General features: G+C 44.4%; 1 protein-coding gene across 2 annotated transcripts; it reads left to right on the top strand.

The window, feature by feature from the left end:
- The first annotated feature begins 211 nt into the window (after positions 1 to 211).
- LOC112254258 (protein Wnt-2b-A-like) lies at positions 212 to 16,122 on the top strand. 2 transcript variants are annotated; one of them, XM_042324217.1, is made up of 5 exons: positions 212 to 906; positions 4,374 to 4,576; positions 11,839 to 12,116; positions 12,362 to 12,626; positions 13,444 to 16,122. In XM_042324217.1, exons 1-5 carry the CDS (start codon positions 749 to 751, stop codon positions 13,671 to 13,673), a joined length of 1,134 nt encoding a protein of 377 aa, XP_042180151.1. In that variant the 5' UTR covers positions 212 to 748; the 3' UTR covers positions 13,674 to 16,122. The 2 variants fall into 2 exon arrangements, with proteins under 2 accessions (XP_042180151.1, XP_024282398.1); XM_024426630.2 differs by having other exon boundaries at positions 215 to 906; positions 4,374 to 4,594.
- The last annotated feature ends 1,954 nt before the right edge of the window (positions 16,123 to 18,076 follow it).

The following is an 18,076-nucleotide window of genomic DNA, read 5'->3' as shown; positions in this document are numbered from 1 at the left end:
TCCTCATAGTGCGCATCGAAACAGTTTGTCATCAGTCAATGAGGGTGTCAAAATCTTTCCAATACGGGGATCACCAATATTTAAACGGCTATGTAGGCTAGATAACTTTTACATGCCGATATCTAAATATACCGAAGTCCCTCACCTCACCGTGCACATACCAGTGTTTGTAATTGTCTAACAAAGGGAGGGGGGCATGGACAGCTGACATACTGGTGTTTTTTTCCTGCGGCGCATCTTCAGTCCCGACTGAGAAGAGGAGCGCGGAGTAGCTATCTGTCTCATCCTCGGACAGATGAGTGACTGACTTTTTTCAGTGTCATCATTTTTCAGCGTCTGGTATACCTGTGTTTGGGTTGGCAACTTTTTCAGCTTCACCTGCTATTCACGTCGAATGTCTAACAAATAGCCTAGGCTACAAAAGAACACGCAACAGCAGAGGAAATAGTTATCGTTGGCAACAGAACATCTGTTTGGACATTTGGGACCGTTTCTCAGAAGATGTGTCTTCATTCGATTTACTTTTCCTAGACCGACTTTTGATAAGCACTGACTCGATAAATAAGAGATAAACACGTAGAAAACACATTTTCAAGGCGTCAATGAACTGACACATCAAATTAGCCTTTTGAAACTGAATGGATAGAATGTTTCAACTTCTTTAGATAGACAGGTTTCCCTCAATGATGATCAGCAAACCATCGCCAAGGACTTTTATCATTTATTATATGTTGTATGCCGTCTGTTCATGAAATTAGAAATGTTTTGTTTCTTCAAAACCCGAGGATATTCCAGGAACAGGACGGGGTCTCGAAATGGGATACTATCCCGACACCCCTCAAGGATATACTTCACCTTTATTCTGCTGCTTCTCATCTTCACACCTAGAGCAGATTCTTCTTGGTGGTGAGTGGTGTCTTTCATATGCACTTGATGCTGCAGAAATAATCCTATCATTTCTATCCAAGATTACATCTATAATTGAAGTCATTGACATCCAAGATTAGATATGAGTTTCCAGTAGTTTGGGATGACTAGTTGTCTTAATTAGCTAATTAAAAGACGTTCCAAGACCTTACAAAAGTTAGGCCTATTAATGTTGGCTATTTAGGTGTACAAAATATAAATTAGGAGAAATCATATGGCCTAATGCATATATGCTATAAAGTATGGATTAAATATACAATTATAAACTGGGTGGTTTGAGCCCTGAATGCTGATTGGCTGAAAGACCTGATATATCAGACCATATACCACGGGTATGACAAAACATTTATTTTTACTCTCCTAATTATGTTGGTAAACAGTTTCTAATAGCAATAAGGCACTGGGGGTTTGTGGTGTATGGCGATATACCACGGCTAAGGACTGTATCCAGCCACTCCACATTGCGTATTGCATAAGAACAGCCCTTAGTCGTGGTATAATGACCATGTACCACACCCCCAAGATTCGAGATTCAAATTATCCTAGGAATGCAGGAGATTGGGAAATAACTTAAAGTTATATATCAGTTATGTGGCAAACAAATTCAAGAATAGTTTAACACAATAAAACCTTTGTAGTCAATACCTCCATCACACCTTAGAGTCAGACCTATACCCTGCTGGTACTTGTGAAGAAATTGCTGCCAGGCTCCAATTCCAACAGCCACAGGGGGGAATGTGTCTGGAAAGGAGTTTTATAACATCAATAGTCTATCAAGTGAGATCAACCAACAGCAGCACACTGTCTGGTGTTCATGAAGATTCATGGACTCAGGGACTTTCCACTATCAATCTTGCATATTAGAAGTGAGGTGCAGGCAGTGGTGCAAGAAAAAGTGTTCCTTGATGATTTCTCTTGAGGGTAAGAACCAAGGGTGAATAAAGGAAGTGATAAAGGCAGTGAAACACTGCTCTTTTGCCACAATACTCCAATCTTACTGCACAGAACATGATAAACCAGCTTTCAGCTAGTGGCAAAATAAAAATAAATAGTTGTGTTCTTATAGTTGATCATCCAAACCATGATAATACCACATACATTAAAACATTTAAAAAACTTTTTTTTTTTTACATTTTATGTGAGACATTTTAGAAATTGATATTTTCATAAAAATATCCCTGTGGTATTGTTGAAAAAGCTTCTCTGTCTCACAAAATATTATTATAAAAAAAAGTTAGTGCAATTAAACAGTGAAGTGAGGCGGAGCGGGGAGACGTGGTAGATCTCTCCAAGGATCTACATATTTATCTAATCATGATTTATATAGTCCGGGCGTTATTTCCAACATGATTGTGATTATTCAGATAAGAAGTAGTGTGTTTTCTGGTGTGCTGGATTGATTGTCCTCTCTCCAAACTAAGTATGAGGCGTAGAGACAGTCAGGGTCTTTTGGCTCAGTTCTCTACTCTCTCTATGGAGAGAGTAAACACTGTGTGCCTCTGCTCTGCTTTATTGCTCAGACTCAGGCAGCAGGGAAGGGAGGCAGATTTTTTTATTGGGGGGGGCGACAACCATAACAGGAGTGGAAACACTTTTCTGTTTCTGTATCGGTGGCACGACAAATAATGTAGCTGTGATTAAGCCTGGCAGTAATGATGTCCGGTCGTCGCAGGGAGAGGGAGAGTTAGTTTACAGGAGACAATGTCACACTGTATGGCTGCTGCACTGCACTCGGTGTTTCTGTTCTAGTCTCAGGAGTCTCTCCTAGTTAACTGTGTGGATTCTTTCCTATCTGTGAAAGAGCATCTGACGGTCTCACATTTCATAAACAACACTGTCCTCTGATGTACCATTTATGGCATCTGTAACCGCGTGGGATTGACAATGAAGTGGGACAGAATTGTTAAATGCATACTTTGTATAGAATTCCTGCGGTTCAATCGCCAGTTCAATTAATGATGAATACCCATTGATTCTTGAAGAATATAACTTGTCACACATCTTTCTCGACCTAACTTCAAATCTGTACGCCTATGTAGATATTCCATTAAAAACCAGCCGTCTCCAGCTACAAAAGTCATTAACAATGTCTACATTGTATTTCTGATCAATTTGATGTTATTTTAATGGACAAAAAAATGCTTTTCTTTCAAAACAAGGACATTTGTAACTGACCCCAAACTTTTGAACGGTAGTGTTTATACAAAAGTATGTGGATACCCCTTGAAATTAGAGGATTCGGCTATTTCAGCCACACCAGTTGCTGACAGGTATATAAAATTGAGCGCAAAGCCATGCAATCTCCATAGACAAACATTGACAGTAGAATGGCCTTTCTGAAGAGCACAGTGACTTTTAAAGTGGAACCATCATAGGATGCCACCTTTCCAAGTTTGTAAAATGTATGCCCTGCTAGAGCTGCCCCGGTCAACTGTAATTGTTGTTATTGTGAAGTGGAAACGTCTAGGAGCAACAACGGCTCAGCCACGAAGTGATAGGCCACATAAGCTCACAGAACTGGACCACCGAGTGCTGAAGCGCGTAGCACTCACTACCGATTTCCAAACTGCCTCTGGAATCAACGTCAGCACAAGAACTGTTAGTCTAGAGCTTCATGAAATGGGTTTCCATGGCCGAGCAGCCATGCCAAGCGTCGGCTAGAGTGGTGTAAAGTTTGCTGCCATTGGACTCTGGAGCAGTGGAAACATGTTCTCTGGAGTGATGAATCACACTTCACCATCTTGCAGTTTGACGGACAAATCTGGGTTTGGCGGATGCCAGGAGAACGCTACCTGCCCCAATGCATAGTGCAAACTGTAAAGTTTGGTGGCTTTTTTTCATGGTTCAGGGCTATGCCCCTTAGTTCCAGTGAAGGGAAATCTTAACGCTACAGCATACAATGACATTCTAGACGATTCTGTGCTTCCAACTTTGTGGCAACTGTTTCAAGGCCCTTTCCTGTTTAAGCATGACAATGCACCCATGCACAAAGCAAGGTAAATACCGAAATGGTTTATCAAGATCGGTGTGCAAGAACTTGACCGGCCTGCACATAGCCCTGACCTCAACCCCATCGAACACCTTTGGGGTGAATTGGAATGCAGACTGTGAGCCAGGCCTAATCCCCCAACCTCAGTGCCCAACCTCACTAATGCTCTTGTGGCTGAATGGATGCAAGTCCCCGCAGCAATGTTCCAACATCTAGTGGTAAGCCTTCTCAGAAGAGTGGAGGCTGTTATAGCAGCAAAGGGGGGACCAACTCCACATTAATGCCCATGATTTTGGAATGAGATGTTCGACGACCAGGTTTCCACATACACTTGGTCATGTAGTGTATCTTGCTCTTTAACATGTTTTTTTTATTTAAATGGACTGCTTTTGCACAACAATAGTCCCTGGCAGTTTTACTGGCCTACTGACAATGCACCTGTCTATCTGATCTGCAGGTACATTGGAGCCCTGGGTGCACGGGTGATCTGTGACAACATTCCAGGCCTGGTGAACAAGCAGCGTCAGCTGTGCCAGCGCCACCCGGATCTCATGCAGTCTATTGGGGAGGGTGCCAAGGAGTGGATCCGTGAGTGCCAGCACCAGTTCCGTCACCATCGCTGGAACTGCAGCACGCTGGACCGAGACCACACTGTCTTTGGTAGGGTCATGCTGCACAGTAAGTCTGTTTCAGTGTATTCATCTCTCTCTCTGTGTGTTCAGTATTCAATCACTTGCATCTTGGATGTAAGATTCACCACATTAATCTGATTCAACACATACAAGTTTTCACATTGGTGGTTGTAGGCAATAGCAGAACATTGTGAGGGACCGCTTCCTTGCCTTTTAGACTTACTCATATTCAAGCCTTAAGGGTATAGCTATGTATATCTCAGCTCAACACATAATACAACAGTTCCCTTCCATATATGTCTCCTTTGTTTTCCCTTCTCCAATAAGGTAACAAGAGAACGTACTAGTTGTCATTTCCAGTTGTACAATACCCAGAGAGAATGTGTGCAAGTAAATGTATCTAGTTTCACCTTCTCCAGGAATGAGAAGGGTTGGAGAAAGTGGATATTCTCCGAAAACTAGTAGCAGATAGAGTGATCCACAAGGGTGATGTCTAAACAGTAATAGGAGATGTAAATATTTGGGTAGATGTTTCTGGCAGGCAGACAAAGCCGTACTCCCTGACATATTGCCTGTGTTCTGGTTCATTGCGTGAGGAGGAATGAAAACTAGAGGTGGGTGGGAAAAGCAGACCAAATAACCCTGAATCTGCTCTCCTCTCAAATGAAAACATACCTAGTGACTGAGAAAGCTGCCATCTGTGCAAATTAAAGAGTGACAGATGTTTATTAAGCCTTCGCAGAAGGCAGGAATCGTGGTCACAGGAAGGCAATAGTCAAACACACGTAGGCAGTCAAAAACTAACAATACCTAACAACCATACAAACATAAAGAACTGAACTAAATAGGGAGCTGATGAGACCAGGTGAAATGAATGAACAAAAATGAAAGACAGGGCTACGTTCCAGAACAAAGAGAAAAAAACACAAGATTGACTAAGTAAAGAAAAGCAGTGCCCCCCCTTCCCAAGGGAGGCTCCTGACAACCTAGGAGGGTGGAGCGGGCAGGGGAGCAGAGGCGGACGCCTACCTCGGGGGCGAGGTCCGGCAGGCTGGTTCGACAAGGTCATGGACTGACCCAGCGTCAAGGCTGATGTCCAGTGGGTCTGTTCGGGGGTCGGCCCCAAGTTCAGGGAGCGGGACGATCCGGACGGTTATGGTGAAATGCCTGAATCATCTCTGGGTCGAGGATGTCTTGGTCGGGGACCTAAGACCAGTATTCAGCTCCATAACCTTCCCAGTCCACTAGGTAGTGGATGCGACCTCTCAGGCGTTTGGAATCAAGGATGGCCCGTATGGCGTAGGCATACGTAGGCATCCTGTAGAGGACTGTAGGTGACTGGTTTTAACAGAGACACATGGAAGGACGAGGAGATTTTATACTGATGGGGTAACTGGAGGCTGTACATGACAGGGTTGATGTGATGGGTTATCTTGAAGGGACCAATGAAGTATGGACAAAACTTTTTGCAGGGGAGGCGGAGCCGGATGTCTCTGGTAGAGAGCCACACACGCTGTCCGGGTGAAAGAGTAGTGTAGGTCGGCGGCGTCTGTCAGAAAAGCGTTTCTAGGTATTAGAGGCTTCCTGCAGATGCCAGTGAGCGGTCTCCAATACCCGCTCACAATGCCGAAACCAGTCGTTGACAGCTGGGCCAGTACCAGGCTCCGCCTCCCAGGGAAACATGGAGGGTTGGTAACCAAGGACACACTGAAACGGAGTAAGGCGGAGGGATGAGTGAATGAGTTAGTTCTGAGCATATTCAGCCAAGGCTACATACCGACCCCAGTCGTGTGGAGAGCCAGAACATTGATGGCAGAGGTACTTCCCTATTTCTTGGTTCAGGTGTTCTGTCTGCCCCTGGGTCTGGGGTGGTACTCGGAGGAGAGGCTGAGGGCGACCCCCAGTCGGTCACAGAAGGCTCGACACACCCGGGAGACAAACTGGGGCCCACGGTCAAAGATGATGTCCTCTGGAATCCCACACAGATGGAACACCTGCTGGAACATACACTCCGCCAATTCCATGGCGTTAGGTAGATGAGGAAGAGGAACCAGACAACACATTTTTGAAAAACGGCCTACTATGACAAGGTTGTTGGTGTTACCAGAGAATTCAGGAAGGTCTGTGATGAAGTCAACATCTATGTGGGACCAGGGTCTGTGAGGGATTGGCAAAGGTTGAAGCTTCCCGGAAGGGGGACGACAAGGGCTATTGGTTTGGACTCAGACAGGACAGGAGAGTGCGTAATCCCTTACGTCAAATGCCAGTGAGGACCACCAGAACTTACGGGCTAGAAGTTCAGTGGTTTGTGTAATGCACGGATCTCCTGACCCTAAGGACGTGTGACACCATTGCATCAGTTGGGGTCTAACAGCTGCTGGTATGTAACTCTTCCCAGCTGGTGTCTCAGGAGGAGCTGGGTCTGAGGTTAGGGCTTCTTGTATGGCCGAGTGAACCTCCCACTGTACCGGTCCCATAATGCAAGAGGGAGGAAGAATGGGTGTAGGGTCTGAGTTACTGGTCGGAAGGTCAAACTGGCGGGAGAGAGCATCAGCTTTTATGTTTTTCTTTCCAGGGATGTAAGTAACATGAAAATGGAAGCGTGTGAATAAGAGAGCCCAACGGGCTTGTCTGGAGTTTAACCTCTTGGCCCCTCTGATATATTCCAGATTATGATGATCTGTTAGGACGATAAAGGGATGTTGTGCGCCAACCAACCAGTGGTGCCACTCCTCGAGGGCCAGCTTGATGGCGAGGAGTTATGTTCCCCACATCGAAATTCCTCTCAGCAGGGGATAACTTCCAGGAGAAGAAGGCACAGGGATGTGATTTGGGAGGTGTTCCCACCGATTGAGAGAGTATGGCTCCTACTTCAGAGGCATCCACCTCCAGGGTGAAAAGAAGGGTCGGATCAGGTTGGCGAACGACAGGAGCTGAGGTGAAGAGGCGTTTCAAGTTGTTGAACGCAGTCAGGGCGGTATCAGTCCATTGAAGGGTCTTGGTCTTTTAGCTGGTAAGGGCAGTGAGGGGAGTGGCAGTCGAACTGAAGTTCCGAATGAACCGGCGATAGAAGTTGGAGAACCCAATGAAACATTGGAGTTCCTTAACGGTGGTGGATTTGGGCCAGTTACTGACGGCGGTGACTTTGTTCTCATCCATGCTGACCCCTCCAGGTGTCAGTACGAAGATGAGGAAGGTTACATGGAAGGTGCTCTTTTCAGTCTTCACATAAAGGTTATGGTCAAGGAGCCGTTGAAGAACCTTTTGCACATGCTGTATGTGTTCCTTCAGGGAGTAGGAGTAAATCAGGACGTCATCAACGTAGACGATGAGAACGCTTGATCATATCCTGGAAAGTTGGAAAGTTGAGCATATCCTGGAAAACTTTGTTCATATAGGATTGGAAGACGGTGGGGGCGTTCGTAAGGCCGTATGGCATGACCAGGTATTTATAGTGCCCTTGAGTGGTGATAAAGGCCGTCTTCCATTCGTCATCTTCACGTATACGGACAAGGTTATATAAACTTCGCAGGTCGAGTTTAGTATAGATGTTGTTGCGGCCCACTTGTTCAAGGGTCGCTGGGATCAGAGGGAGAGGGAAATGGTTCTTGACCGTGACGTCATTCATTGAACGATAATCAATACATGGACGGAGACCACCGTCTTTTTTTCCAATGAAGAAGAAGCTGGACGCAGCCGGGGAAAAAGAAGGACGAATTCAACCGTTTGAGTGATTCATCAATGTAGTTCTCCATTGCCTCATTTTCCGGGATAGATAGGGGGTAATCATGGCACTTCGGTGGGAACACTCCAGGGAGTAAGTCAATAGCACAGTCTCCTGGGCGATGTGGTACCAGAGTGGAGACTTTGGTTTTGCTGAAGACATTGCTGTACTGGGCGTATTCAGATGGTATGGTGGGTGGCACTCCCGAGGCAGAGTCGTCAATGGTGGTGGCTCTGCAGGGTAAGCTGAGACAACTGGAGAAGCAGGTAGAAGACCAGGACAATAGTTCACCTTGTTGCCACGAGATGGCAGTCTTGACGACAAAGCCAGGGGTGGCCGAGGATGAGTGGCTGTTTGGGGGATGAGAGTTCCATGAGATGAATGGTTTCGGTGTGGAAACTCCAATGTGGAGGGTGACGCTCTGTGTCAAGTGCGTGATGAAGCCCGTGCCCAATGGCTGCCCGTCCAGGGTGTTAATTATTAAGGGAGGGTTGACAGGTGTTAGATCAATGTCAAGCTCTTGTACTAGCTGGTAATCGATAAAATTACCTGCTTCTCCCGAATCTATCAAGCCTTCTAAGTACTTGGTAACCCCCTTCACGGTTATTAATACTGGGACTGAGAATTGCTTCTAGGAGATATTTAGAAATAAGGACACACATACCTGCATGGCAGCGAGGGGACCCTTCTCATCTCTCCGTGGGGGGCGAACAGGGCAATGGCTGAGTAGATGATCTTTCCCTTCACAGTATAGGCAGAGCCCTTCTTGGATCCACTTTTGACATTTGATTTACGGGAGAGGAACATGGCCCAACTGCATGGGCTCTGGAAGACTCGGACAGGATCATGGAAAGAGAAGGTTTCGGGTTCCTGGGTGGCAGAGTTCTTCAGCGGTCGGCGATGAGGTGGTCGATGTAGATGAACATACGAATGTATTGATTTAAATCCTAAAGGTCTACTCTACAGGCCAGCTCCGCCTGAAGTTCCCTGTTAACCTCTCTAGGATAGGGGATGCTAGCGTCCCACTTGGCCAAAAGCCAGGGAAAATGCAGCACGGAAAATTCAAATAAAATTACATAAAAATCTAACTTTCATTAAATCACACATGTAAGATACTAAATTAAAGCTACACTCGTTGTGAATCCAGCCAACATGTCAGATTTTAAAAAGGCTTTTCGGCGAAAGCATAAGAAGCTATTATCTGATGATAGCACAACAGTAAACAAAGAGAGTAGCATATTTCAACCCTGCAGGCGCTACACAAAACGCAGAAATAAAATATAAATCATGCCTTACCTTTGGCGAGCTTCTTTTGTTGGCACTCCAATATGTCCCATAAACATCAGAATTGGTTATTTTGTTCAATTAATTCTGTCCATATATATCCAAAATGTTCATTTATTTGGCGCGTTTGATCCAGAAAAAAACAGCTTCCAATTTGCGCAACGTCACTACAAAGTATCTCAAACGTTACCTGTAAACTTTGCCAAAACATTTCAAACTACTTTTGTAATACAACTTTAGGTATTTTTAAACTGATCAAATTGAAGACGGGTCTATCTGTGTTCAATACAGGAAGAAAACAAACCAACGCTACTTTTCAAGTCTTGCGCAACTCTCAACAGTGTTACCCAGTTCCTAGATGGCTGTACTTCTTCATTGCACAAAGGAATAACCTCAACCAAATTCCAAAAACTGGTGACATCCAGTGGAAGCGGTAGGAACAGCAAACAAGTGCCTAAGAAATATCGTTTCCCAATGAGAACTCACTGAACAGACAGAGACCTAAAAAAGAAAAAAATCTGAATGGTCAGTCCTCGGGGTTTTGCCTGCTACATAAGTTCTGTTATACTCACAAACATGATTCAAACAGTTTTAGAAACTTCAGAGTGTTTTCTATCCAAATCTACTAATAATATGCATATCTTATATTCTTGGCATGAGTAGCAGGAAGTTGAAATTGCAGCCATGGTGCAGAACTCGAGGGCATACTCGGCAGCTGAATTGTGTTCTTGTTGACGACCGGAGGGAGAGTGATCGAATACCTCTTTGAAGAGGTTGTGGAAATGGCTCTCGGATCCGAGTTCTGTGCTGTCGGCAGTCCATATGGCGATGGCCCAATCCAGGGCTTTGCCTGTGAGTAAAGACAACAAAATCCACCCTGCTCTTGTTGGTGGCAAAGTTAGTGGGGTTGTGCTTAATGTATTTGCTGCATTGAATCAGAAATCTCTGACATTTCCCAGGTGAATCGTCATATTTTCCGGGCATGGGTATGAACGAAGGAGGGCAATGGGTTACGATACCTGGCATCGGAGGAGTAGGGATAGGTTGGCGGAGAAGATGGCAGATTTCCTCCATACGCTCCTCTTGCTGGGTTAGGCACCGCTCTAGCTCCGCTGAATCCATTCCGTTTTTAGGTGAGGTATTCTGTAATGAATACTCAGGGAGAAAAATGTGTAGGTTCACAGGCAGGGCGCGGCAAATGTTTATTAAGCCTTCGCAGAAGGCAGGAATCGTGGTCACAGGCAGGCAATGGTCAACCACAGGTAGGCAGTCAAAAACAAACAATACCTCACAACCATACAAGCAGAAAGAACTGAACTAAATAGGGAGCTGATGAGACCAGGTGAGACACGAACGCAGGTGAAATCAATGAACAAAAATTAAAGACAGGGTTTACGTTCCAGAACACAAAAAAAACAAAAATACAAGGGTTGACTAAGAAAAGAAAGCAGAACCTGCTGTACATGGACTGATTGTACACGAACATTGTACAGAGACAACCAAACCTATTTGACTCAAATTTGTTTGTGCTCTATATTTCATTCTATATACATTTTAACAGTGTCTGTGTTCCAAGTTTCAAGAAGCGTAGACACTGTTTACATTCAGATAGCATGGGACACAGCACACACAAACAAGATTTGAATCAAATATAGGCATGTTTGTTTCTGTGCAATGTCTTTGGACTATGCAAGTCCAAAGCTTTCAGTTGGGCGTATGTTAGTGTTCATAGCATGAAATCTGCTCTAGATGATGTACCGCAACTGCTGTGTAACGACATGGTTACTACAACAAAACAAACTTTGCCTGTATAAGACTGACTTCGCTTATATATATAAAACCAACCTGAGGCCACGTGTTTGAAGAGTATATTGTTACAAGCAATATGTCTAAAAAATAAGCAAAATCAAAAAGGGTAGTTTTGAGATAATAATATTCATATTTTTAATGTTGAACAAATGAATGTGAAAATGTGTATTTCAGAATCTAGAAATGCTCCATATTTGAGGGAATACTATAAGGAGGATAATGACTCCAAGATGTTGTCTGTATCATGTATGGTTCACAGATCATAGGGTCTTACAGGAGGCATGTATAGGTTTAAAAAGGGTCTAAAATGGCAATTTTCATCGTTATTTTCTCCCCCAAAATTTTTATACAAAGGTAAAAAGGATGTTAAACACCCTTCCTCCCAATGAACTTCCTATGTGAGAACTTAGGTGGTGTGGAATCGCCCAATGACATCTTCTTACACAAAATCTCCTACCATCATATCACCCCAGGTAGCCGGGAGGCAGCGTTTGTGTACGCCATCTCCTCGGCGGGTGTGGTCTATGCAATTACCAGGGCCTGCAGCCAGGGGGAGCTCAAGATCTGCAGCTGCGACGCCCACAAGCGAGGCCGAGCTAGAGACGACAGGGGCGACTTTGACTGGGGCGGCTGCAGCGACAACATCAACTACGGCATCAAGTTCGCCAAGGCCTTCGTCGATGCCAGGGAGAGGATGGTGAAAGACGCTCGGGCGATGATGAATCTACACAACAACCGCTGTGGGCGAATGGTGAGCAATGGCTTCGGGGTTAAGGTGCCGTTTTGCTTTTTTGATACAGGCAGTCCCTTTAAACCAGCACTAGCATATGCTTTAACTACAGTGTAACAACATTGTTACTACAGTAGAACATACATTGCTAGTACAATTTAAGCCACTGTTGAACTGAATTTTTATAAATATAGTAGTACTAGGTTGGCCACAGGTGAGGCTTTGTCTCAACCTCTAACGAAATTGTCCAACCTTCTTGATTTCAGGCAGTGAAGCGCTTTATGAAACTGGAGTGCAAGTGTCATGGTGTCAGCGGCTCCTGCGCCCTCAGAACCTGCTGGTTGGCCATGTCGGACTTCCGGAGGACCGGGGACTACCTCCGAAAGAAGTACAACACGGCCATTGAGGTGACCATGAACCAGGATGGCACAGGATTCATGGTGGCTGACAAGGACTTCAAGGGAACCACCAAGAATGAGCTGGTGTATGTAGAAAACTCCCCTGACTACTGCCTCATGGACAGAGCAGCAGGTGGGTCAACTCATGCAGTTATAGATGTTAGGTAGGGCCAGGAATTTTTCCTCACCACATGACCTGGCAGAGAAAAACCCAGAAGTTTTAGCAATGTCTTAAGTGGAAATTAATTTGAAGAGAAATTACATTTCAGTATATGATTCAACATAATATTACATTTAGTTATTATTAAAATGTATGGAGCCTTATTTAAGTACTCATCACCAAACTTGGGGAAAATATTGTCATCAGAAACTTAGCTGCTCTAAGTAAAAAGTATTACCCAGACGCTAGATAATACAGAAGTCTACGCATCAAATACAGCTACGAGAATCCCAGACTCATCTGCCGAAGGCCTGCATACCTTCATGGCTCAGAGTTCAATTATTTGACCTTTAACTTCTCTCTAATTCCAACTGTGTTTTCTCTGCCTTGGTAATCTCTGTCTCTCACGCCCCTCATGTCCTATCACTTCAGCAGAGCGTCCAAAGAGCTCTAGAACAGTTAACGGGCTCTGGTTATGATACTTTGGATATATTGTGTGTTACTGGTATTATCCTCATCTCTGTTAGGCCTATAGTTATAGGTTGACACCTAGTAAATTGCTGTTAAGAAGAGGAGCTATGCTACGCCCCTAGCCTACTACAAGGTGAAGCAATAATCTATTGTATAGGAATTCACACCCTAAGGATACAACAGGGTCATTTTTAAAAATCCTTCTGTGGTCACTATTAAGCTCCACTCCCAAATGCTCAAGGGGAATACCTCCACTCACACCTATTCTCACAACCCTTCACTCAAGGGCCGGCTGGTCTGTCTTGTGCTCTCTCCACAGGCTCCCTGGGCACGGCAGGGAGAGTCTGCAACAAGTCTTCCAGAGGCACGGATGGCTGCGAGGTCATGTGTTGCGGACGGGGCTACGACACAATGCGCGTCAAACGAGTCACCAAGTGCGAGTGCAAGTTCAAGTGGTGCTGCGCTGTGGAGTGCAAGGACTGCGAAGACACAGTGGACGTTCACACCTGCAAGCCACACAAGAGACCCGATTGGTTGGACCTAACTTGACCCTGAGGCCCGGCCTTTCAAAGGATCTAGCAGTGGCCAACTGCATTATGGGATATGTAGTCCCTACTCCCGACTCATTTCTGACCTCCATTACCTCTGGCATGGTTCTCATTTGACAACCCCTTCTAAAGTGACATCCTAAATAACTTTTTGCCAAGTGGCCATATCCCAATTTGGATTGGATGGTGCAGTACTGTATGGTTCCGTTCTATAGGAAGGCAGTCTAAGAGAGTGTTGGGCCAGGAGAGGGGATAGTTCCTATTTATGTTTTTGTTTGATCGTGTTGATCTGGGGAAATACTATTGTGCTGCTTCCAAAGTGCTGAGGACAGTTTTTCCTACAGAAAATAATTTACACATTATCTGTTGTGGAAATGCAGCACAGGACATTATACTGTGAGAACACCAGAGATGGAGTTAGGATTGTTGGGTGGTGTATGTGTTGTTGGTTTTTGCTTGGTTTAAAACTATGTTCTCTTCTAAACTGGTGACCACTTTGCTCAGTGTTTCATCGGTGTTACAATGAAAAGTGATAAAGAACTGAAATTGTACTCTGCTTGAGACACTGGACATGGAAAGACTGACTTGTATTCAGTAGTTTAGGAGTGTGAACTTTCAGAAAAAAAGGACATCATGTGGCAAAACGGCATCGGAATGGACGTACAACAGAAAGTGAATTCAACTCTAACATCCAACTGTTACCACGGGCCAGAGAGCTGCACTATGGACACTAATATAGCACAATATTGAGCAAAGAAATTCATTTAAAACAAATGCTTCTGCTATGCGAGTCAAGTGAAACCAACACTGTCGTCGGCCGAGGTGGACCGTAACGTCTTCTCTCCCTTTGGTGTGACAGTTACCCTGTCAACCTATTATTGTACGTGTTCCTAAAAGAATACGGTGTGATGGACGGTAGCTGTCGTCTCTTGCTTTATTATTTATCACTGGTTACTGAAGCTGCTAGCTGCTCTCCCAAGTTAGCATTCTTCACTATGGGGCACTTTCATTATGCATCCGTACGCAACACCATAGTCATTTCACTCTCGGGGTTGTTTTGTAGGCTACGTGGGGCTCTGACTGATCTGTGAGAGATGAATCACTTTGTGAAACCCAGGCCAAGACGTTGCGTGACGTAGAGGAGCTGAGAACCCGGATTGATTTTTCAAATCAACATTCACAAGTGCACATGGGCCTTTGGGGCCAGCGGGATATGACCGATCGAGACCGAACAAATGGTACAAACGATTGACCGAAGGCAGTGAGGTCCATGTGGCGATCACAACTACTTATTAAAGACGTCCGTAAGATGAATGAGATTTCGGTTTGTGTTAAAAAGAGGCAACATTTTCAAATGCAAATGGGCATTGATGTGATTTTAATGCAATGTTCTCAGAACGGTAGGGAGTCGCAGGCCAAGTTGTGCTGTGGTGTTAGTTGGAGTGTTGTTGTCACCTTGGGAGGACCCTAAAATACCACACTTGTTCTATATTAAACCTTGTTGATCCTTCTGTCATTCACATCAGATCTCATCCATCCTCATATCTCTGAACATGTGACACTGTCATTGTCACTGACACACAAGGTGATATTCACTGAATCTACTACTCGCTGTTCTTGAGTAATTCATTAAATTATGATAGATTCCACCCCCCCCCCCCCCCCCTCTCATGTCAGCGCTGGGCTCGGCACTCAACGAATCCGTGGTGTAGGTCCTCTAATTACAGCATTACTCTTCCCTGAGCCAAACATGGGAATTATTTATCTATTTCATAGTCTATGTAAACCAGGGGATATTATGCAGACTGTTTTCTTTCTCACAGAGCATTATTGTAAAACGATTAGTCACATTAATCACTTTCGAAAAAGCTTTTATTGGTCTCTAAATCTTTTTAAAGGGCAAGCGCAACTGTGTCCTTGTGGAAATGTTCTGCCAAATCTCATATAGTATACAGTGGACAGGGAACGGGAAGCGCTTGCTTTGCTTACATCAGTCTTCTAAAATAACCAGCTTGTCACCATCTGCATTCTCCTCCCATCATTGTGATATCTAATGGGCATCTATTTAGTGACAACATGATCACTCTAAAATTGTCTCGGGGGGGGGGAAGTTGAGGATGGAAGACCTAAATGTTTGGCACTAAGTGACACAATGTCTTTATGTTGCCCTTCAATAAAAATAAATGAGTCTATCATAGACAGGGGCGTAGGAGTGACTCTGACAAACTGAAAAACAGGTTTTAAATGCTAATTACTATTGACTTTTGAGAAAAGGTTACAGACAAATCTTTTCTTACAAACGGGCAAATTTACAAGGCTAAGGGGGCCCTTGCAGAGGGGCACATACTCTGGTACAGTCCAATCAGTCTTAGGGCCATTGCCATTCATACTGTACTGAATACCAGTCTGTTCATGTGGATATATTCAATTAAACAACCATTTTGTACTCATTCGCTGCTACTGTATGATTTATTTCCTATTATTTTCTCACTTCCCCTGTGTCAGGTTGTTACTACTGCTGCTCCACATACTGTATGGTTGGAAACATAACATAATATTTTCCACTTATAATACAGTTATTATACTGTATTATAAACTGGGTGGTTCAAACCCTGAATGCTGATTGGCTGACAACTGTGGTATATCAGACCGCATGTATTTTTACTGCTCTAATTACGTCGGTAACCAGTTTATAATAGTAATAAGGCACCTCGGGTTGCGTCGTGCCTAAGAACAGCCCTTAGCTGGTCATATACCACACACTCTCGTGGCTTATTTCTTAAATAATAACCAGCAACATACAGTTAAAACCTGTTTTACACAGAACAAAAAATATAAAGGCAACATGTAAAGTCCCATGTTTCATGAGCTGAAATAAAAGATCCTCAATATTTTCCATGTGCACAAAAAACTTATTTCTCTCATATTCTGTGCACAAATTTGTTTACATCCCTGTTTGTGAGTATTTCTCCATTGCCAAGATAACCCATCCACCTGACAGGTGTGGCATATCAAGAAGCTGATTAAACAGCATGATCATTTTACAGGTGCACCTTGTGCAGGGGACAATAAAAGGCCACTCTAAAATGTGCAATTTTGTCACACAACACAATGCCACATGCCTGAAGTTTTGAGGGAGAGTGTAATTGGTATGTGACTTGAGATACTGCCAGATAATTGAATGTTCAATTCTCTACCATAAGCCGTCTCAACATCGTTTTAGAGAATTTGGCAGTACATCCAACCGGCTTCACAACCGCAGACCACGTGTAACCATGCCAGCCCAGGACCACGTCCGGCTTCTTCACCTGCAGGATCGTGTGAAAACAGCCACCCGAACAGCTGATGAAACTGAGGCATATTTCTGTCTGTATGTGGGGGAAAATTCCTTCTGATTGGTTGGGCCTGGCTCCCCAGTGGGTGGGCCTATAACCTCCCAGGCCCACCCATGGCTGCGTCCCTGCCCAGTCATGTGATATCCATAGATTAGGGCCTAATTAATGTATTTAAATTGCCTGATTTCCTTATATGAACTGCAACTCAGTAAAATCTGTAAGGAGTGACGCTGGAGAGAAGCAAACATTTAATGGGGAACAGACATAGAACAAGACAGGAACAGTGTCAGAACACGGGTAACATGGACATATGACAATCAATCCCGAAGCAGGGAACAGAGCTTGGGAACAGGCAGATATAAGGAGGGTAATGACACAAGTAATTGAGTCCACATGAGTCCAATGATCGCTAATGCGCGTGACGGGGGGGAAGGCAGGTGTGCGTACTGATGGTGGCTTGAGTGCGTAATGCTGGGGATCCTGGCGCCCTCGAGCGCCAGGGGGAGGAAGAGCGGGAGCAGGCGTGACAAAAATCGTTAGAATTAGTGTTTATTTTTCTGTTCATTTAAAAAAAAAAATAAAATGACGCATGAAAGGTCAAACTGAAATGAATCAATCTCCACAAATATCAAAAATGAAATATCATCATGGCTGCCTCTCTCTTGCATGAACTTAACACATGCATTACACCCTCTAGACATAAGATGCTATCATTTCATCAGAGATAAATCATATAATTCAGATTGATTCACACTATGACAGAGCATCAGTCTGTGAACTCTATGGGCTCGGAGAGGCACTTCTCACTATCGTACCTGTTGCTTTGTGGCCTCTCTGCATGTCTGTCTGTTCATGGCTGTCACTCTCATGATCATGATGGCACCAAACAAAGTCTTAACACATGGAACACACCTTCATGACCCATAATCACTGTGATGAAGTTCAAGACATCTAAGCTGAACGCACTCAAATCTGCCATCTAGTTGCAAGGGTGGTTTCTCTTTTTTTGACTGGTGGCACATCCATTGCTACCTTGCTGACCCTATGCTGAAGACTAAGACAGTGATTG

Source organism: Oncorhynchus tshawytscha, linkage group LG07 (assembly GCF_018296145.1).
Source record: "Oncorhynchus tshawytscha isolate Ot180627B linkage group LG07, Otsh_v2.0, whole genome shotgun sequence".
NCBI lineage: Eukaryota > Metazoa > Chordata > Actinopteri > Salmoniformes > Salmonidae > Oncorhynchus > Oncorhynchus tshawytscha.
The sequence above is the reverse complement of the archived record's forward strand: the minus strand, read 5'-3'. Positions and strand labels throughout refer to the sequence as shown.